This window comes from Sorex fumeus, unplaced genomic scaffold (assembly GCF_029834395.1).
Source record: "Sorex fumeus unplaced genomic scaffold, SorFum_2.1 ptg000024l, whole genome shotgun sequence".
Taxonomy (NCBI): Eukaryota; Metazoa; Chordata; class Mammalia; order Eulipotyphla; family Soricidae; genus Sorex; species Sorex fumeus.
This window is the reverse complement of record NW_026606081.1, coordinates 22,432,527-22,455,641: the sequence shown is the minus strand read 5'-3', so window position 1 is coordinate 22,455,641 and position 23,115 is coordinate 22,432,527. Positions and strand designations below refer to the sequence as shown.

General features: G+C 49.9%; 1 protein-coding gene across 1 annotated transcript in view; it reads right to left on the bottom strand.

Annotated features, from left to right (window-relative positions):
* RSRC1 (arginine and serine rich coiled-coil 1) overlaps window positions 1–23,115 on the bottom strand; it is a 251,714-nt gene that overhangs the window by 169,289 nt on the left and 59,310 nt on the right. Inside the window, exon 3 of the mRNA XM_056113955.1 lies at window positions 17,843–18,010. Within this exon, the coding sequence (XP_055969930.1) occupies window positions 17,843–18,010 (168 nt within the window). The remainder of the gene's footprint in view (window positions 1–17,842; window positions 18,011–23,115) is intronic.

Here is a 23,115-nt window from a genome sequence, read left to right as displayed (position 1 = left end):
GGCCCACCAGAAGGGCAGTATGGGCCTTCCGCAGCCCCCAAAGGGCAGTATTGGATTCCTGCATCCCCCAAAGGGCAGCCATGGCCACCCACATCCCTGTGGTCCTTCCCGTCTCGCCCTTCTGCTCTTCCCACACCCGACTTTCTCTCACTCGTTCCCCAATGTTCTTCCGGATGCCCAAGGAGCCCACACGTCTAGAAGCTCCCTTGATGGGTGTATTTGGGGTTCCATGTCCCCTGGTACCTACACTCAGTTTGGCAATTCCCTGCTTCCCTGCCCAACTCCCAAAGCACTCGGGTCCCTCGAGGCTCAAGGTCCCTCCCTGTAGGAAGTACACCTTTTAAAGCTTCCAATGTGATATGGAGAATTCTCAGAAAAATAGGAACAGAATTCTCATTATGATCCGGCAATACCATTTCTTGGCATCTATTCCCCAAACACAAAAACATGAATTCAAAAAGACAGAAACACTTCTGTTCACGGCTGCACCGAGTACAATAGTCAAGAAGCAGAAACAACTCACATGCCCAACTACAGATGACATGAGCCACAAGCTGTGACCTATTTGCGCAATGGAGTACTATGCAGCTCTGAGGAAGGTCAAAATCATGCAACTTAACAGCAACAGGGGTGGAACTAGAGGAGCTCATGCTGAGAGTCAGAAGGAGAGGGATCGATGCAGAACAAGCTCTGTCTTGTGGCACTGAAGACACACTGCGAGGCAGCATGGAGAAGCACAGGCAACAAGCCAGGGAACTGGTGCACACAGCTGAGCTGGGGGGTGAGAGGGAGGAGGTGAGAGACGGGGACACTGGTGGCGGGTGTGGCATTTGAGTGACGGTCATGAGAAGCCACGGACAGTTCTGGAAACCAAGAATCTAAAAAATAAATGAAAGGGGCCGGAGTGAAAGCACAGTGGGCAGGGCGTGTGCCTGCTATAGCCCACCCGGGTTCGATCTCCGGCTTCCCACAGGGTCCCCCTAGCACCGCTGGGAGGGGGATTCCTGAGTGCAGAGCCAGGAAGAACCCCTGAGTGTCGCCAGGTGTGGTTCCCAAACAACAACAACAAAAAAAATGAATTAAAAAAAAATCAAAGCATCGAGAGTGACCAGGACCCAAAGACCTTGCCCACGGTATGGCCCGTGGCCCAAGAGACGGCCTCAGCAAAGCTCCCACCTGGAGAAGCTTCTCCGGGCACCCTGGCCTCCGGTTTCCCAGGTATTAACTCAGAGTGGAAAGCCTTGAGAGCACCAGATGCCAGGAGCTGGGTCCTGGCTGCCCTGGGGGGCGAGTGCTCCCCCGGCAGCAGGGGGCTTGGCCGCACACTCGGCCTGCCAAAGGAGCACCCTCGCCCTCCCCGAGGAGCACCCTCTGCCCCCCAAGGAGCACCCTCGCCCTCCCCGAGGAGCACCCTCGCCCGCGGAGCAGAGAGGAAACAAAAGACGGGTTCTCTGTCCGCGTCTCCTCTGCCAAGTCACATCCATCACTAGGCCCGTAAGTGTGTCACGATTCACCCACGGCCCTATCTCCAAAGCCAAATCCCCAGCGCGGCCGCCGTCCCATCTCCCGTCGACGCGCGACTTATCTCCGACCCACGCGCTCACCCCCCCATCGCTCTCCACACTGCAGCTGGAGTCATCTTTTCAGAACACTAATCTGATCATGTCACCCATCAGATTAAGGCACTTCAAAGGCATCCTGTTACTCTCCAGATAGAGACCAAATCCTCAACCAGGTTCACCAGGCTGAGGGGCGCGGCTCTGGCTGTGCCCCCGACAGCCTCACACTGGGCCCCTCTCCCCCGCCACCCCCCCGGTCCACATTCGGGGGGACGTCAGCCTCGATGCTCTCGGCCAAATGTCCATCTCATGTGTGTCCTCAGGGCACTCTGCTTCCCCAGCCTCGGCACCAGTCAGGGCTGACACCTGATGTCCATGCTAAGGACCCTTCTCGCTGCCCCTCCAGACCACAAGCCCCATGACTCACTGCTCACTGTGGGGGGGGGGGGGTCCCCAAGGCCAGCACCACAAATCCGCAACATGTACTTCACGGACAGGTGCAGAAAGAAGGAAGGTGTCGGCCGGCCAGTCACACCGATGCGGTATGACTCACCCATGTTCTTGGCAGAGGACGAGATGGCGGCAAATGTGGGCCATTGGCCGCGCAGGGAGCAGAATTACCGCAATTTAAGTGACATCCGACGACACGTTCCCCTCTCCCCCTCACTCCTGGGGAGTCATTCTCACCATCATTCACGACTAACGAGCAAATGTTCTACCACAGAAAAGTACTCCAGAGACTGTGGACTGCCCCTTCATTCATTCAGGGTACAATTAGAGATGGTCGCTCAGAGAGAGAAGTCCCACAAGCTGGTGAGACCGAACTAGAAACATGTATGCCAGTCTGATCTCACACACACACACACACACACACACACACACACACACACGTGTGCCAGTCTGATCTCACTCACCTCTCTCTCTCTCTCTCTCTCTCTCTCTCTCTTTCTCTCTCTCTCCCCCCCCCCCCCCCCCATGTATGTACACCTGACCAAACGGCTCAGGAATAGATGACGCAGAAGCAAAGGGAAACCGACACAGGTGCTGGCGCCTTGGGCCCCCTCTATGTCAACTACACCAGCCGCACACCACAGGCCCTGCTGGCTCGCACAACAAGCCCACTGGTGCCAGGCGCCTGCTCAGAGGCACAACTGTCTCCTCCCGAACACGGCTCCTTCCACCACGCAGAAACTTCGGTTAAAAGCAGAGCCGTTGGGTTCGTTTGGCATCGAGTCGTCCCGCAGTCAAACCTCGCAACCCCCTTTGAGGTGCTGAGGAGACACAGGCTGCCTACACACTTCACAGGCTCAGTTCTCCAAGTGAATGAATCCGAGTCTTGAATCTATTCTTGATTCACCTCAGTGTGTGGTGCTAAGTCAGAGCTTGGTTATAGACGGACTGCACCCATCGGGGGAATATAAAATATCACAATAGAAGACAGACACCCAAGGAAAGGAGAGACAAGGGCCAGGAAGGCTGCTCCATGGTTGGAAGCCTGCTTCATGAGCTGGGGAGAAGGAAGCTGGGAGAGAGAAGGGATCATCACCAAGTCAATGATGGCTGGGGGGATCGCTCGGGATGGGAGATGTGTGCTGGAAGTAGATAAAGGACCAAACGTGATGGCCTCTCAGTATGTGTACTGCAAACCATGATGCCCCAAGTAGAGACAGTATGGGGGAAATTGTCTGCCAGCGAGGCAGGGGGAGGGTGGACTGGGATGGGGGGTATACTGGGAACACTGGTGGAGGGGAATGAGCACTGGTGGAGGAATGAATGAAACTCAACCATGAAAGTTTCGTAAGTGTTGCTCACAGTGATTCAATTAAAAAAAAATACTAGTTTAGTTTCACGCTTTCTGCACATGGTTCTTTTCCTGGCCCGATTATTAGAGTCTGCTTTCTCCATTGTATGGTCTGGCGGCCGCTGTCGTGAGTCAACTGTCCATAATGTGTGGGTTTATTTCTGGACTCTCAATTCTTAATTCCAGTATTACTGTTTTGATTAATGCTCCCGTATAGTATTGTTTTAAATTGAGAAATTGAGATGTCTTTTTTTTTTAATCTCTTCAGGATTGTTTTGGCTACTCTGGCTCTTCTGTAGTTTTGAGTGAGTTTTTCGAACTTTCTTTGCTGCTCTCATGTGAAGAATTCCATCAGGGTTCTGAGGGCCTTGAGTGGCCGAGTACACTGCTTCAGGCAAACGCAAGTCCCTCCAGCCCGAGACCCCGCACCCTTTCCCTTTCAGCGTGTGTCCTTCTCAATACCTCAGCACAGTCTCACAAATCAGTACTTCTAGCTCCCTTGACCAAATTTATTTTGAGAATAAATTCATAAGGTTATTTTATTTTTGTTAGCACAATTGCAAATGCGATTGTTTCATTAATTGCTTTTTGGTGATTCACCATGTATAGGAACGAAACTCATATACTAATTTGTTTTAGTCAGCAACTCTGTTCGCGGATTACTTTTCTTTTTTCTTTTTTTAATGACAGGAACAGATTCACTTTTTTTAATTTATTTTCCCTTTTGGGCCACACCCGGTGATGCACAGGGGTCACTCCTGACTCTGCACTCAGAAATTATCCCTGGCAGTGCTCAGGGGACCATATGGAATGCTGGGAATCGAACCCGGGTCGGCCTCATGCAAGGCAAATGCCCTACCCGCTGTGCTATTGCTCCAGCCCCCATGGATTTCTTTTCATAGTTTTGATCATGATATTTCCAGGAGAACACAGGCTTCCTCAGAATGGAAACAGGCAAAGACACACAGACACAGGCCAGCGAGAATGTGGCTTAAGGAGCAAGACCATGGTGTATAATCTCTTTAACTACCTTAATTAGTATTACTGAATTATATTTACTAAAAAACTGAACGCAATACTGATTTTAAATAAGCACATGAAATTTCCAAAAAGATCAGCATAATGAAATTCAAGTTAAAACCATAATGAGCTACCACTGTTAGTAAATATAACTATAGAAGTGGGTACAGTAAAATGCCAAATGCTGATAATATGGAGCCACTGAAACTCATAATGGCAAATGACACAACTGCCCAAAAAAACAGCCTGGCAAGTTCCTACCAATATTTCAGATTGGTTCGCCCAAAGAGTTATTTATCAGAAGAAATGAAAACACCATCCATGACTGTTTACAGCGGATCTAGCCATAACTGGCAAAGGTTCCTGGACAGCTGCAAGGATCAATCGTGGCACAGGATGTGGCAGAAGATGCCCATCGATAAGGTGCGATCCGTGCTGTGGCCTGAACAGATCAGGTACAGGATGCGGGAGACACACTGTCGCAAAAAGTACTTGCCATGATTTCATGCGTATGTGTTTTTTTTTTTTAAAAAGCAAGCAAGCATCATATATTTAGTGATAACGAGCACGTGAATGGTTGGTTCCCAGGGACTCAGCACAGGCCAAGAAATAAATTCCAAAGGGAACCACCAGGATTTGGGTGGAAGTGGCAGGAATGCTCTGTGTCAGTGTGGCTGAGGCGAGCCCCGTCTACGTGTGCTAACCTCAGGGGATGGAGAGAGAGACATGGGCAGGGCGCGTCCTGCATGCGGCCCACAGGGTTCCATCCTTAGAGACCCATGTGGCCCCCGAGAGCAGAGCTGGGAGTCAGCGGACCCTCGGTGGTAGTGTATCAGTGTCATTACTCAGGGTTTAGGTAAAGGTAAAGGCCCTCCCGTTGATCGTCGATTTGCTCGAGCGGGCCCAGTAACGTCTCCATTGGAGACTTTGTTGTTACTGTGTCTGGCATATCGAATACTCTCGGTAGCTTGCCGGGCTCTCCGAGAGGGACGGAGGAATCGAACTCGGGTCGGCCATGTTGGCCGCTTGTAAGGCAAACGCCCTACCCGCTGTGCTATAATTGGAACCAAAATGATTTTCAAAAGAACTTCGAAGCGGCAGTTTGCTGGGCTTACCACTCCGGGCCGAGTGTGGAAAGGGAACGGTCTTGGCTAACAGGTACCTGTCACTTACAAGCCCCTGAGAAACAAGCCTGAGACCCCCTCTGACCCGCCCCACAGCTTCAGTGGGCGAACCCTTTCCTTCCGCTCTCCTCTTTCTTTTCAGGCTGCATAGCGAACAGGCTTGATTTCTAAGGTTCGCGCCAGCTTATTCCAAATACGCAATTTAAAATCTGGTATCGAAGGACCACATGGAGGGTGCGGGAATCACAGATCCCGGAGGGAAAAAAAAAAAAAAAAACAGGTTCCAAAAAGAGCTGAGATCACCGGCAAGTTCCAGATGGAGTAGGTGCCGCATCCCGCCTCCCCCAGATGGAACCCCGGCGACCAGAAGCCTCTACAAACACAGCTCGAGTATGCGGGAACGAGGACTTTTTCTCAAAACCGCGCGGCCGCGTAAGCGGCCGCGCGACATCTCTCTATATACAAAGTGATCAATGAGAAGTAAACCACCCAATCTTTCTCCCTGAAAATCAGAGTTAAGTTTGGAGCATGGCCACAGCCCCAGAAACACAAGGACTTAATGCAGAACCCAGCAGCTTAGAGCAGAAAAGTGAACGGACGATGCGTTAACCCAGGCCATCATTTCTGCCCAGAGGGGAAAGGGTGTTGCCCCATTCGCCCTCTCTTCTCTGGAAAGAAGGATGGCGGCCGCATGGGAGCCTTGTGGACAGCAGGTATGAGCCGGGGGTGTGGGGGCGACTATAACCTCACGAGAACGGGGGCCATTCCGGTCCGTCCTTCACGCCCTACCGAGGTCAACAGTTGCCCCCCCATGAGCGGCTCCCCAGCACGGCCACAGTCCCAGAAGCATAAGGACTTAATGCAGAACCCGGCAGCTTGGAGCAGAAAAGTGAAAGGACTATGCGTTAATCCAGGCAATCATTTCTGCCCAGAGGGGAAAGGGTGTTGCTCCCTTCCGCCCTCCTCCCTCTGGAAAGAAAGATGGCGGCTACATGGGAGCCTTGTGGACAGCAGGTATGAGCCGGGGGTGTGGGGGCAACTAAAACCTCATGGGAAGGGGGGGCGTTCCGGTCCGGCCTTCACGCCCTACCGAGGTCACCAGTCGCCCCCCACGAGCGGCTCTCCAGCACAGCCACGGCCCCAGAAGCACAAGGACTTAATGCAGAACCCAGCAGCTTGGAGCAGAAAAGTGAACGGACTATGCGTTGATCCAGGCCATCAAGTCTGCCGGAGGGGAAAGGGTGTTGCCCCATTCGCCCTCTCCTCTCTGGAAAGAAAGATGGCGGCCACATGGGAGCCTTGTGGACAGCAGGTATGAGCCGGGAGTGTGGGGGCGACTAAAACCTCATGGGAAGGGGGGCGTTTCGGTCCGCCCTTCACGCCCTACCGAGGCCACCAGTTGCCCCCACTAGCGGCTCTCCAGCACGGCCACAGCCCCAAAAGCACAATGACCTAATGCAGAACCCAGCAGCTTGGAGCAGAAAAGTGAAAGGACTATGCGTTAATCCAGGCAATCATTTCTGCCCAGAGGGGAAAGGGTGTTGCTCCCTTCCGCCCTCCTCCCTCTGGAAAGAATGATGGCGGCCACATGGGAGCCTTGTGGACAGCAAGTATGAGCCGGGGGAGTGGGGGCGACTAAAACCTCATGGGTCGGGGGGCGTTCCAGTCCGTCCTTCACGCCCTACCGAGGTCACCAGTCGCCCCCCGCGAGCGGCTCTCCAGCACGGCCATGGCCCCAGAAGCACAAGGACTTAATGCAGAACCCAGCAGCTTGGAGCAGAAAAGTGAATGGACTATGCGTTGATCCAGCCCATCAAGTCTGCCGGAGGGGAAAGGGTGTTGCCCCATTCGCCCTCTCCTCTCTGGAAAGAAAGATGGCGGCCACATGGGAGCCTTGTGGACAGCAGGTATGAGCCGGGAGTGTGGGGGCGACTAAAACCTCATGGGAAGGGGGGCGTTTCGCTCCGCCCTTCACGCCCTACCGAGGCCACCGGTTGCCCCCCGCGAGCGGCTCTCCAGCACGGCCATGACTCCAGAACACAGAAACCAATTTCTTAACTATCTGACTTTCAGTAGAAATACTTTCAGGGTCAATAGGTAAAATAGCAGAAATCCAAAACCAACATTTAATTCTTGAACCCAGCTGTAGAAAGCAAATCACTTCACAATGCTTTTTCAGCATGTCTGATTTGGGGGGGGGGGGGGGTAAACTCTAAATAATAGTGGTGAATCTTTTATTGAAACAATGAATCTAATCAAAGCAGATAGAGTGTTAACTAGAATTCATCTGCCTCACAGGGACGGGGAGGGGTGGGGGGTGGGGTTTTATTGGGGTTCTTCATGGTAAAAAATAAGTACTGGTAAAGGGAAATGTGTTTGATATTTGCATGACTGAGACCTAAACCTGAAAGCTTTGTAACCTTTCCCACAGTGATTCAATAAATAAATAAAAAAAAATAAAAATAAATAAATAAAAAATAAATAAATAAAAATAAAATCTGGTATCTCCCACGTGCCTTTTTTTTTTAAATGTGAAAAGCCTTCCCGGACCTTTCTTACATAAATAAATAAATAAATAAAAAGCTAAGACTGCAACAAAACAACCAAATTGATTTTTCTGATCTGCCTCCAGGTGGCCTGCCAGCACCAGGCATGCACCGGGGGAGAGACTACCCCTCGAAGCCACCTCCAGGAGCACTGGGTAGAGTGAAGTGGCAGTGCTCACTGTGGACTCCCTGGCGGCACCTGCTATGCTCGGATCAGCGCACACAGAACAGCCGAGAAGGTGCTCCGTGACGCCCGCCAGGCCCAGCCACTGCCCAAGAGTCTTCCCGGCCTTCCTGAGTCGAGGGCCATGCTGGGCTCCCGCTGACAGGCATCAGCCCTGACTCACCATCTGGACCCTTTCCTTATCACCTACTTTCAGTGCCTCAAAGTCTAAGCGACGTCGCCAACTCCTGCATGAATGGAACATCCTGGTGGGAGAGGGAGTGGGTGACCACAGCCATCCGGAAGATGACAGAATCATCCCATCAACTGACCACACACCCCATCTGCTAGGGTGGCACTGACATCAGCCACGCTCAGACTGTCATACAGGGCCCGAAGCAAGCCGGCAGGTGCTGGTCTTGCAGGCTCAGTCCCCAGGATCACACACGGTTCCCGGAACACCACCAGGAATGATCCCCAAGTGCAGAGCCAGGAGTCAGCCTGGAGCACCAGAGGTGGGAGCCTGATACCCTCCCCCACACACACAGCCAGAGGAAAGCACACGCTGACAGTGAGGCCCTCCCGGGCGAGATCACTCCAAGCACACATTCAAGGTGCCCTTCACTGTGGCCTCAGTCAGAACTACAGTGAGTCACAAGAGCCGCAGAGGCTCTGGGGACTGCATGCTGTTCAGGAAGAGGGGTCCTCGTGCCCAAGCTTATCCTCTCCGTCCCCTCTAACAACATTGCAGAACTTTCAGCTGGCAAAGCCACGCATGACGTCAGTGACGGCGACCACCAAGGCCTTCAGCACAAGACCCCTGTGGGAGAGAACAGTTAAGGCTGGGAGTCTGCCTGGACCCACCAACACCACAGGGGACGGCAGCTACGGTGCCGAAGCAAGCCAGCTGGGGCACGGAGAGCTCGGGGGAGATTGCAATTTAAAACACTCTTTAAAACACAAATCCTTGTAGGGACACTCAAGTGTTTTAGGCAACTTAAGCTAAATGTCATTGTGACATTAATGGCAACATTCGGTGCAGGGAAGAAAAGGCGGTGGAGGTTTGGAGGCTTAAGAGCGCGCAGGTGACTGGCAGAGAGGCTACAACTGGGCGCATGGGCACACATGTTCCTGCATGGGCACCTGTGCTCTGACATGGGCACATGTGCTCTGGCGTAGGCACAAGTGTTCTGGCGTGGGCACACGTGTTCTGGCGTGGGCACACGTGCTCTGGTGTGGGACCCTTATTCTGGCGTGAGACCTGTGCTCTGACATGGGCACATGTGTTCTTGCGCGGGCACCCTTGCTCTAGCGTGAACACACGTGTTCTGTCATGGGCACACGTGCTCTGGCGTGGGCACACGTGTTCTGGCATGGGCACATGTGTTCCAGCACGGGCACCCGTGCTCTGGTGTGCACACACGTGCTCCGGCAAGCTCCTGACAGCCCGGAGGACTCAGATTCACGGGGAGCAGCCAGCACACGGCTCCCACCCTCTCTCACCAACTCCTTCAGTCGTCTCACGGAACCCTCAACTCCTCAGCCCCCGTGAAATGGAAAAGGGAAATAAAGGCACCTTCTCTCATCCCCAGGCTTCACAGGCGGGCAACCACAAAGAGAAAGAAGGAAACTACAACCCATGCCGCTTACTGCTCCGACAGGCCTAATTCAAATCAGATCCCGCGGGGAGAGGCAGGGATAATTAAAATGTACGACACGATGAGTAAGAGAACAGGTGTCGCCAGGGAGAAGTTCCAGGACTGTCCCCTGCTCCTGCGGATCATTTCTCTGGTCTGGCTAAATTCCCTTTGCTGACCTGGTCTTTGGAAGGGATTACAAACTGATTCTGTGGCGTCAAACTGAGAGCCAGGGAGAAACACTCAAAACGACACAACGGGAAGTGAGTGGCATGCTCCAGCCTCGCGTGGAATGCCCTAGTCAAAGACAACTGGCGACTCTTCGAAGAACGGGGCAAGGCCCGTGAAGGTGTCTGTCCCCTGCTTAGCAAAACTGACGCCCAGGCTTGGCGGGCGCGTGGCGAGGAGCGGGAGCGGCCCCTTCAACCAGACACGCACCCTCAACACCGCTGAAAGGCAACACGCTCGCTGTACAAAGTCTCGTCTTTTTCAATAAATTTTGCATGAAAACATGTTACCCTGGCACCAAGTTGCCTGCTGTCACATTGGAAGTGTGATAAATGTTTAATGAAAACAACACCACGCAGCTTGGTGTCAGAAACAGCTATAACCGGCCCCGCTTTGATCTGAGCAGACACTTAAAAGGAGACGCACAACTCTAGAACCTCTATGCAAATCGGGGCATTAGCATGAGGGACTTCCTGCCACATAAAGAAGTCGGGGCGGGAAATGAGGTGGGCTCCAGAGTCAGTAACTGCTGTCAAAGAGGAGTCCAGCAGCCCCAACGCCCCGGCACCTTCTGCCAGGGCCCGGCACAAACCCCATCAGCAGGAACTGGCGGCATAAAACTCGGAGACAGGAGACAGCGTGCGCTGCCAGACCACCGTGTGGCCGAGGCTGGGGCTCTGTGAAGAGGGGCCCGACAGGAGCCCCTTTCCTGCACAACAGTGTGTTTCCAACGCAGCTCTGAGCATCCCTGCCCCCATTTTACAGAAGAATAAACAACAAGTCAAAGACAATTTGTTCAGTAAGAAAAACAACTGCAAGTGACCTAAAAAAGAGAACACACATGACAATGTTGGCCACTGAATTTCCCCAGACTCTAAACACCTTTGTGCATTTTTTTAATGTGCAATTCAGATCACAGACGTGTTCAAAGAGAGGACAAAAATACCCGTTTCCTCTGGCGTTAGGCTGTGCTTTTTGTCTAAAATGCAGACATTTAACATAGGTCTGCAGGGTTGAGACGCCCACGGCAGGGCACGCCTTCCGCACCGGGAGCGCCTGGCTGCACCGCTGGCTCTATACCTGCGCCCCCGGTGCAGGTGGCCCGGACAGCCGGTCAGGAGCCGGTGAATCAATGCACGGCTGGGCCCAGGAGTCGAGTGAGGGGTCAGGGTCTGGGCACTCTCCCTGCCTGGCAAAGTCACGTCCATTCCCTGGCCCCGCTCCGGTCTCCACGCCCGAGCCACGATCCCCATGACCTCGAGGCCACCAGAGCTTCTATATGTGGCCCCAGGGACACTGGCCGGGCAAACGGTACCACCAGCAGGCCGGGTGGGGAAATAGCGCATCTGGCCAGCCGAGCAGAAAATGGCAGTGGCCCCCAGGCCCCAGGCACTGAATAGGAGGACGCCAGAACTAAACTGAACGAAGAGAGTTGTGGATAAGTGACAGACGGCCTTAGGAGCCAAGTTTCATAAATGCCGGGTTATTACTGTGAGGTCCAGAGCCCCTCAGCAGCCAGAACAGCCTATGAAGTCTCAGCGAGGCCTTGGTTTCTGCTTCCCGGAGCAGGACTTGCAGTTTCTGGTAACTCCCAGTTGAGAACAGGGCCTAGACAAGGAACTGGGCAGTTGGGTCTGGCCGGTCACGAAGGGTCAGCTCTCTCCTTAGAAATTTTTGCTAACCACCTAATTGCTGACCACTGTCTGTAATAGGGTCAATGCTAAAAACAGAGTACATAAACCGCTTCGTCACTCTGAACCCTCTAGAAACCGCTTGTGATTTGGAGTCGGGGTCCTTGTCAAGATGCCACTGCATTGGGTGAGATTCGGACCCTGGCTCAGGCTGGCGCTGGCTGGGGCTAGGAATAAAGTTCTTTGCTTTTGCATTACCGTATGTGGACTCGGTCTCTCCGCAACAGGGGATCGGAAACTCGGGCACAACATTATCAGTTAAGACCTTTACGCCCTCTCGAGAGGACTTCAGACCAGGCTGGTGAGTGAGGTCCACCGGCCACTTAGTCCCTGCAAACAGGACCTCCTAGAGATGGGCACCAACACTCGGTCACTCTGCGACGTGGCGAGATGCGTCCGAAGGGCGACCATTCACAGGTCCCAGGACTCCCAGGACTGGGCTCACACGGCAGCTCCTTCCACAGACGACCCTCAGGCCAAGCCTGGCTGGTCCCTCCCACCTCCCCACCCAGCACCCCCATCCCCACCCCCACCCGTGCCTATCCCAGCCACTAGGGCACCTCCGCTCCTCCTCAAGGTGTGCTGTGTGAATAGAAGCTCTGGGTGCAGCAAAAACACTCCGGAACATTCCTGTCTCCAAACTGATTAGGTAACAAGGATTTTTTTGACCTATATTAAGAGGTCAGAGTTCATCACTCGCTTCTCTTACATAAAGTAGCATCTGGGTCATTTCACACACATTAGAGTAGTTGGCATGTTCACAATGAAACTGCTGAAATCCTCCTGAAACTGCTCATGAATCCCTTTTCCTTATTTTTTCCTGGTTAGAATTTTGATCCTACTTTGATTCTTTTCTTTAAAAAATAAAAAGTTAAAGAGCTGTGATGCACAAAACTACTAATAGCTGAGTTTTCAGAATCCACGTTTCCACCCCAGCCCGACCGCCAGCATCAGGTTCTTCCCGCCAGGGTCCCGGGTTCCCTCCTGCCCGCGCCCCCCCACACCCCTCGGCACTCGCACTGTCAAGCTGAGTGGTTGTAGCTGGGATCTCGTGTCGTCAGCGACCACACGACAATGCCTCGCCCAGTTGCCTCTGTCCCGCAGGGAAGTGAGACTATCCAGCTTGTCTTTCTATCCAGGAGACTGACTGACTTCACTCATCGCGGCATCTTCCAGCTCCTCCCAGGTTGAAGCAAAGAGCATGATTTCATGGTTCCCGCAGTTGCAGAATATTTCACTGTGTCTCTGTATGACATTTTCATGATCCAGTCACCTGCCACTGACCACCAAGGACTGTGTACCTCAGTGACTGTACCGAGTGCACCAGTGGATACACCGTTCGCTTCCGTCGGGGAGGCACAGATCCAAAAGCGGAATTGCTGGGTTATAGGGCACTCAATGCTGACTTCACCGAGGAGCGTCCTGACTGCTTCCTCCAGTGGCTAAATCCGACAATGTTCCCCCCCCAGCCGTGGATGAGAGACCCTTTTCCACCACATTCCCACCAGAACGAACTGTTTCTGCTTATTTTGATATGTGTCATTCTCCCTAGTGTGAGACGGCATCTCACCGTCATCCTGATCTGGATTTCCCTGATGATAAGTGATGTGGGCTCCACATCTTATTATCTCATCCTTACTTTTGACAAACCGGCAGGCTACCGAATGTAACCTGCCCTCTGGCAAACTCCCCATGGCATACCCAATATGCCACATACCAGTAACAATGAAGGGTCTCATTCTCCTAACCCTGGCAGAGCCTTGAATATGGCACTTTTTAAAAAATCTCAGGGCTAGGACGAAGGACATGTTACTGGGGCCTGCTCGAGGCAATCGACGAACAACAGGATGGTCGTGATTGTGAAGTGATGAGGGCACCTCCGCATGTGCCCACTGGCCATCCACCAGCTTCTTCCGAGAAGGGTCTGGCTCATTTCCTCTCCACGTTTTTTGATAGGGTTTCTGAACTTTTTGCTGTTGATCTTTGTGAGTACTTTATAAATCCTGGGTATCAACTCTTTATCCGATGTGCTGGATGCAAGTACTTTTTTCCCGTTCCGTTAGCTATTTTTCCGTTTTGAGCATGTTTCTTTCGCCAAACAGAAAACTCTTTAATTCGATGTAGTCCCACTTGTTTATGTTTGATTCTGTTGTCATTGCCAATGATATCAAATCAGTGAAGACACCTCTGAAGCCCAAACCTTGGAGTGCTCTGCCTGTATTTTCCTCAGGTACCTGACGATCTCTGGTTGGCTCTCACGGTCTTGGATCACACTGACCTGACTCTGCGTGAGGCCTGAGGTCTGAGTCCAGCTTTACTCTCTCGCACGTGGTGATCCAGTTTTCCCAGCTCCCTTTTGGGGAGAGGCTACCTTTATTCCATTTCACGTGCTCAGATGCTTTGTCAAAGACGACTGTCCATAAATGAGGGTTTGAGCCTGAGTATTAGATTCTGACACAATGATCAGTAAGCCTGTCTTTACTTTACTCCAATACGTTGCATTTTTTTTATCTTCATAGTACAGTTATAGATTAGGTAATGAGACATTTCCTAATTTACTTTTCAGTATGTTTGGCTAACAGGGGTGCCTTCTGATCCAGGACAAACTTTGTTATTGACTTTACTAGGTCCAAAGAACATCGAATGTGGGAAGCAGTTGTGATGAATGTATGTAACAGCTTACGTAGGATCGTCATTTTAACATTACTGGTCCTTCCAATCCATGAACATGGGTATTTTCCCATTTCCTAAGTCTTCTTCTGTCACTTCCTGAAGTGATTCAAAGCGTTCATGGTATGGATTTCCCAGCTCTTTTGTTAATTTGATTTCGAGATACTTGATGCTTCTGGACACTACTTAAAATGGGACAGACCTTTGATTGCTTTCTCCTCTGACTCATTCTTTAGATATAAGAATGGAGCTTATTCTGCATAGCCACCTACTTTTCTGTATTGGTTTACTGTTCCTAGTAGCTTTTTTGTGGACCCTAATATTCCACTAATACTCCAAGAGCTACTTCGAGAAAAGAAAATTTCAAACCAATCTCCCTGATCAATAGTGATGTAAAAATCCTTAACAAGCCAAATTCCATAACCTATCAAATAAAATGGAGATGGTACTGGCACCCGCTCGAGTAAATCGATGAGTAACGGGGTATCAAGTGATCAAGTGATCACTGTATCACTGTCACCCACAGTGATACAGTGATCAAATAAACATACACCCTGATCTAGTGGGATTCATTTCAGAGATGCAAGAATGATTCAACATACGCAAATCAATTAGTACACTACATTAGTAAAAGGAAATACAGAAACCATATAATCATACTGATCGATGCAGAGAAAGCATTTGACAAGATCCAACAATATTTTCAGTCATGATTAAAAACCCTCAACAAAATAAGGGGTGGAAGGAACGTTCCCTGGGCTAGTCGCAACCGTCTGTGAGAATGCAGCCAGCATCATTCAAACGGGGGAGACTGAGAGGCCCCTCTGAGACCAGGCGCAGGTCAGGGTGTCCACACTCTCCACTTCTGTCTGATGCAGTACTGGAGGCGGCTACAGCAATCAGGCAAGAAAAACAAGTAAAAGGGAGCCCAATTGGAAAAGAAGAAGCCAAGTTATCACGGTCTACCGATAACAGGACACACAGAAAAGACGCAAATGGCCCACAAAGATGCACCCTGAACGCTCTTGTCTTTCTTTTCATCCACACCTGAGTTTTTTGAAAACTACCCGGAAAGAGACATAAGTGAAACCATTACAAAAATAAATCTAAGGTCTAGGAAATTTTTGTGTTTCTTTTGTTAAATGTGGGCCAGAGAGACAGTATAGCAGGCTGTTGCAGCAAAACTACAATAACAAACACACCGACACAGACACTGTCCGGGAACACCGGACTCTAGACCACACCAAAGACCTGACAGAGCCGGTGTCCCTGGCACCCTCCCCCTGCCCGGGGCCCCCAAACTGGGAGACGGCTGACCTGTCCCCTCACAGCACGCGGGCCTCAGGGCCCAGCTTCAACAGGGCTGCTGCTCTCGGCGATGAAAAGAAATGCGACAAATAACGACACCAGAGGTGTGTGACCCTCCAGCCAGGAGCACAATCAGTCCGGGGAGACTTTCCCTGCAGCGCCTCATCGTCCCTCATTCCCTCCACCCCCTCACCTCTAAAGCCCCCAGGGACACTTCCCACCATCCCAACCAGATACTGTTTAAGCGATGCCTGGTGATGGGGGGGGGGGGGGGGGGACTGAAGGCGAAGGGGCAGGAGAGATCTCGCACTGTGCAGAGTCGTGTTCAATAAGCAATAATCAATACGGGGCAAGAAACAGCGGCGGCTCCGAGCTGACAGCCTGCCCTGACTGATTCACCTCCGTTGACTGCTTCTCCTTGGACGGGGCACTTTACTTTTGACGTGCTTCACTAATCCCCGGGATGAGCAGGGACAGGAGGGGTCTTCGGTCCTGTGTCCTTTGCTCTTCCAGCCTCAGAAACCCACTCTGCATCCTGCTCAACTCCTTCCGCCTGATTTTTACCCTTTTCACAAGACTGCCCCAGGCCTCTGTGACCCTCACCTCACTTCACTGCTCCGTCTCCTAGAGTCAGTCCCATCTCAGCTTCTGGAACACTCCATAACCCTTCCAGCCATCAGAGGACAAACCTTAGGATTCCTGAGCAACGACATGCCTCTGAGGTGGCGGTGAGGAGCAAGTTCAGACGCAACACCGTCCCCCGCCTACAACCCCCATCCGTCATTTCCAAGAACACCTGAGAACTAGCACCTGGAGGCTTATGTTAGTGATATCCTAGGCAACCGGAAGTAAAGATCAAGATACCCACCGTGTGGAGAACAGGAACGAGAAAGACGTGCCCCAGCCCATTAATGCGATTAATTCTTCCTAAGAGCTAGAGCTCAGGAAACCACAGTCAAGATCTTGATTCATCTTCAACTGAACTGACACAAGAAAGAGACTTTCGTACTCAGCTTTTGGGGTCTGGGTCCCTCCCAGCAGTGCTCAGGCGTCCCTCCCAGTGGTGCTGAGGGGACCAGGTAGCGCTCGGGAGCGACCCGGAAACCCAGACCTCCTGCAAAGCTTGTTCTCTGCCGCTGGACTCTCTCTGGCCCCTAAAGGTTCTTTTTCACTGAAGGAATAAAGTGACCAGATGCTGAGAGACTGACCTAGGGAACAAAATTCTAAGATGCTCCACTTCACAGAACAAAAGATCCCGCGGCCAATATTTAATTATAAAAAAAAAAAGTATGATTTAAGCTATTGATCCAGAATTTGTTTCATTTCAACACCCAATCTGGTTCAGGATGAGAACAGATCTCATGCTCCAAAAGACAGGACCAGAATAACTGCTTCAAGATTCCCAAAAAGCCACATTCTAGGTCTTCAAATTTTAAACTTATATTCACAAAAAAAGGAAAGCCAGTGAAAAACTATCCTTAAAAATCCTAGAAAGTTCCTTCTCCTACATAGGGAGTTCTGGTGGTAAACCATTGATTGTGCATTTCTAAACTGTGTTACTGATGTGCTCAATGAAAACAGGAGTGGAAAAATTACAGTGAAAACCTGAGATGCCAACTTCTTCCAAGGAGAGCGCTCCTCTTGGGTATGCCTTTTGGTAGGTTACTCTTGGCTCAGGGAATGCAGTTAGTATTAACATATATTTAAGAGCTTTGACTTGGGGCTGGAGCGATAGCACAGCGGGTAGGGCATGTTTCCTTTGCCCGCGGCCGACCCGGGTTCGATTGCCAGCATTCCTTGTGGTCCCCTGAGCATGGCCAGGAGTAATTCCTGAGTGCATGAACCAGGAGCAACCCCTGTGCATCTCTGGGTGTGACCCAAAATGCCCCCCCCCAAAAAAGAGCTTTGACTCTTTCCAGACCCCCCAGAAATACCCAAACTTAGACCAAACAAGAAGCTTGTCTGTGCAGACAGGAGGAGACCCCGTCACGGCTCTGACCTGCTGTTCCCACGTCCCCACTGCGTCCCCCTTCCCACCTCCTCCCCATCCACCAGACCCCGCCAGGCTCGTCCCTCCCGCGGGCCCCTCACTCACCCTCGCTTGGCGCCGTGGCCCTCCTTGTCCGTGCCTTTCTCCTTCTCCCTCTTTTCCTTCTCTCTGCCCTTGCGACGCTCCCGGTCCCGCGACCCACTGCGGGTTCTCCTGTGGCTGGACCGCTCGCTGCTCCGACTGTGGGAACGGAGACGTGCCCTCGACCTGGACCTGCAGCGAGGAGACGTTTCATTAAACACAGTCTGCGGCATCGTGACACAGAGACGCCCTCTGAAACACGGGTGGAAAGAACGTACTGTCATATCAGTTACAGGCTTGGAGGAGGCATCAAAAACATGCCTCCTGAGCAGTAAGTAAATACACGTTCTTCACTTTACAGGAAACAACTTTTTTTTTTGCACTTTGCTTTTTGGGTCACACCCAGCGATGCTCAGGGGTTACTCCTGGCTCTGCACTCAGGAATTACTCTTGACGGTACTCGGGGGACCACATGGGATGCCAGGCATCGAATCCAGGTTGGCCGCGTGCAAGGCAAACGCCCTCCCCACTGTGCTATCGCTCCAGCCCCAGGAAACAACATTTGACCAAAAAGTGTTTGTAGGTGAAAACCTCCCAAGTTGAAACCTAGGCGTCAGGAGACAGTGAAATGGAGCAAACCACCAGGAGCCCCACGGTCCACAGAGGGCAGCCCTGGGAGGGGATGCTGACACACAGCCTCGGGCCACTGCCCCCAACTCTAGCCGTGCTGGCCCAGAAGCACTCCTCGGCCTCTGAGCACTGTCTGAGAGCCCCCCGCCCACAGTAAGTTGTGAGGATGTTCCCACACAAAAAAAAGTCTGAACATATGGAATGTCCAGAGATCTGGTCTCCCTGCCCTGGAATCTGCTTTCACACCTGTCCAACCTTCTTTTTTATTTCTAATTGTGACAATGGAACTCCTGTCATAGCAGTTACGATCCTCTCTGGAATTTATTTAAAGGAAAGATGTCAAGTCCTGCCTTAGACGCAAACGGGAAAACTGCCGGACTGACAGTCCTACAAAAAATTGTCTAAAGCACCAGGAAATGGAACAAATTTTTAACATGGTTGAAAAAAAAAACTTAAATTTTATTTCCAGCAAAAATAATCCTCAAACACAAAAGTAAAATAAAGCTATTTTCAGATGAAGGAAAATTAAAGCACAATCATCTACAGCAGATCTTCATTATCACAAAGTAGGATTTTTAGACTAAAAGGAATAATGGTAATAAATGAAAACCTAGAAGTTAGGAGAGAATAAGGCACATTCTTAAGCCAGTTAAAGGACATCTCCGTGTTTGAAGTAAAAAACTGTATTGCTTTGCTAAAGAATTTTCAAGTACGAATCAAGAAAATAGAGAGAGATAGTAAAAAGTTTTCCACGTTCCATATGAGTGGAAAATAGTGACTTCCTGTGTACTGACGTGGTAAGGACCTGCAAATGCACAGAGCAACCAATAAACAAAAACAAAATGAAAAGAAGTCCATCTAGAACGCCAGAACACGAACTGAAAAGGAACACTCAAAGTTAGGCATTTGTCCAAAAGAAGGAAAGAGACTCCAAAGGAAAAAAGAGGGACAAAAATAAAAAGATAAAATGGAAAAAATTTAATTCAAACATATCAATCAACATATTAACTGACACAGTGCTTAGAAAGCAGTTTTTCCAAATGAACTGAAACACCACGTAAAATATACAGTTATATATTGTTTACAAGAAATGTACTTGAAGTATATAGACCAGACAAATTTAAAGTCAAAAGCTAAATTCAGGCGTATCGTGCAGTTGGCACAGAAGACTAGAATGAGTCTATCAGTACCAGACACACTGGTTTTCAGAAACTGAGAGCCTCGCTCAAAATAATCAAGGATCCTTTCTGGTTATCAATGGGCCAGTCCACAGGTAGAAATCACACAGAATAACTTTATCTGGCCTCAAGAGAATTGTTAGAATTCAAAGTGGGAAAACGGACACACAAAAACTTTCAACTTAGTAATAACGTTTCTAAGTAATTCAGGAGTCAATAAAATTCACAGAAGAAATTAAAAAAATATTTCAAACTGAAAGACAATGAAAACACAACATGAAAATTTGGAGGCTGTAAGTAAGCCATCTTCAGAGGCAAGTTTATTGACAGGAGCTGAGAGAGGGTCTAAAAGAAGTAATTACCTCAAGCTGCTAGAAAAGGAAGAAAGGTAAGTGGAAAGGAGACAGGAGGAAAATGCGAAGGATCGAGGCCAAAGGAACAACACAAAATAAATGAAGCAAGCAGAGAGCAGAGACGCCCCAGCGGGGAGAGCCAGCAGGTGTCCAGGTACACACCACCCCGAGAAAGACAGACGGGTGACACGGAGGGACTGAGAGGCTCCCGGGAACAGACGTCAGCAGGACCGGGCGCACCCAGGCCGGCGGGGCTGAGATCCCTGGGAGGCTGTGAGTCTAACGGAAGCTTCTCATCACCAACTGCTCAGTAGTGAGGAAGGAGCAACTCTGCATCGGAAGATCACAAACTTTTTTCTTTCTTTTTTTTTTTTTAGTACGTAATTTTGAGGCAGTTTAGTATTTAGTGCTAGGAATTTCTATATGAATTGAGTTTACTATCTTTAATTGACAAAAATTAAGTTTTCACTGAAATGTCTCTGGCGACCTTAACTTTGTTGTCACAGAACTCTTCCCATCCAAAACTGTCTTCAAAGATTTTCCTCGATTTATTTCTAAGCGTATTTTTCAACATCCATGGAGCACAAAATTCTCAGCAGCTAATCCTAAAAGACTTTGAACAATATTCTGTCAGAATCTCAAGTTTCCTGACTGAAATGCAGGAACAGGGCCGGGGGCTGGTCAAAGGCCTGCAGACACTCTGCATGCAGGGGGCCGGGCTGCACCCCAGGAACCTCACAGTCCCTCAAGCCCCACTGGGAACAACTCCTGAGCACTGTGCCAGGAGTATCCCCAGAGGCTTTGGTGTGACCCAAAAACAAATTAAAAATACAGTAACAATGAAAATAAATGGATTTCTCTTCCTGATAACCTCACTCCCTACTACATATGACTTACCACATATAAATATATAACTCACTATATACAATTATGTATCTATCCACTGTATACTATAAAGTCCTGAGCATCACCAGGTGTGCCCCAACACACACACACACACACACACACACACACACACACACACACACACACAGAACTCCTCATAATAACAGTGACTCTGAAAAGATCATTTCTTCTCCTTTTTTTGGGGGTTTGTTTTTGGACCATATCCGGCAATGCTCTTCACTCGAGATTTCGTCCTGCAGTGCCCAGGGGGCCATCTGGGGTGGCAGGGATTGAACCCAGTTGGCTGCGTGCCAGGCACGCATCTACCCACCGTACCATCACTCTGGCCCAGACCGACCCAGTTCTTTTCTTGCTCCCATCTCTATCTATGAAGGGAGGGTGATCACTCGCAGTGAGGTGGGCTTGCTGGCTGCTGGTCTGAGAGAGAGGTGGAGGGGCGGACGGGAGTGGGCAGCTTCCTGACCCTCCCCCCACAGCCCCTTCCCCCACTGTCTGCCACCCTCTGTGGGAGGCTCAGGGGAGCAGAGGGTGTTCCCCAAACCCATCCTGCTCCTTGCTCGCCACTTGTCCTCACACAAGCAGCTCAGGCATTCTGGAATGTTCTCCTTCCTAGAAATGCGGCTGGTGTGCCCGATGAACCCTAACGGGCTGAAAGCAGTCACTCACGATGTCACGTTCGAGGAAGTCCCTTCGAGTATGTCACTTGGGAAATATCAGCTACTGTCCCGCTGTCCCTTAATGTCCGTTATTTGAATTCTTAACTTTGTAAGCCTCAAGAAGCAGAAAAATAATTCTGGAGAGATTACAAGGAGGGAATAGCCACTCTACAACATGGAGGGGAATATTAACCAAGGATGTGTAAAAAAAGACACTTTTATACGTTTAGAGGCCTACTCAGATTTTTAGTTTTTTTTTAAATTCTCATCTTCTCATTTTTACTAATTTGTATACGTATAAAATGTATCTATCTCATGGAAATCTTTAAGTATCGGCATAAAATTAACAATACCATTAACTTATTTATGTACCTATAAAAGTGGAAAGTTAAACAGGTTTCGAAAAACAATTTTTGTCAACTTCACATTGATGACAATTTTGTAGAATTTCAGGAGAATAAAATCTGTATGTGAGGTGTCACCAACTCCACCATAAAAATAAACAAAGGCTCTCTCGTGTGTGGGGTATAAAGAAACTCTTTCTAGTGTGCTGAGCTGCCTGGGGTGTCACGGGGGACCCCGGACCCTGGTCGGGGGAAGCGGCTCTGGCTGGGGGCGGCGTGGGGACTCGGGGACCCTGGTGGGGGGATGCGGGCTCTGGCCGGGACTGCAGTTACGTGGCGTGAAAAGTCTCATCACAGGCCTGGACATCCGGCACCTCAGAAAAACAAAGATGTGCGTCACTCCCTCAAATGGACCCTATTCGACTGGGTCATCCAAACCACATCTCAAACCCCGGTTCTGCCTTCTCACTCCCGGGCGTGTGACACCAGGCGCCGACAGCCCCACGGACGTGGTCAGGGCCTGAGTGAGTCTCCACCTGAGGGAACCCATCGGGAAGGAGACAGAGCAGGCCAGCGCCACCGGACCAGACAAAGGAAGAAACCGTATTAAAATAGAAGACAGTATTTGTCCCTCATTCCTTAAATAAATACTTATCTGATAAATCACTCTAAAAATCTCTAGAGTACCAAACTCAATATGGAGATATATTATAAACAAAGAAACATTTGATAAAAAATGTGGCACTCTAGAACACACAATATATAAGCAATAAATGGACAGCAAGATGTCCTATTACACCAGATAAATGCTTTCAATATCTACAGAATAGAAAAAATCACCATAGCATCCCTACAGAAAATGAATTACTGCCTTCAAAGACCAATTTGTCAAGTTTCTTAATTGGCTAATAAGTTCTAAACATATGTAATCAAAACAAATATCCTAATATTTTATCTTTCAATACAAATAACTACAATACTTCAAATGACCTCTTAAGTGAAGCTCTATAAATAAAAATAATAGGTATCAAAAAAACTAGTTAAAATTAAATTTTAAAAATCACACATTAAATAAAAAAGCATGGACGTATGTCAAGATGGGCATGACTTTTAATTTCACCCTCTACCAAAACCAGAGGAAAACCGTAACAAAAACAGGGCAATTCTACATTCCAGGAAACAGATATATTTTGAAAGAAGTGTTCACTGGTGCCTAGTAGTTTAAAAAAA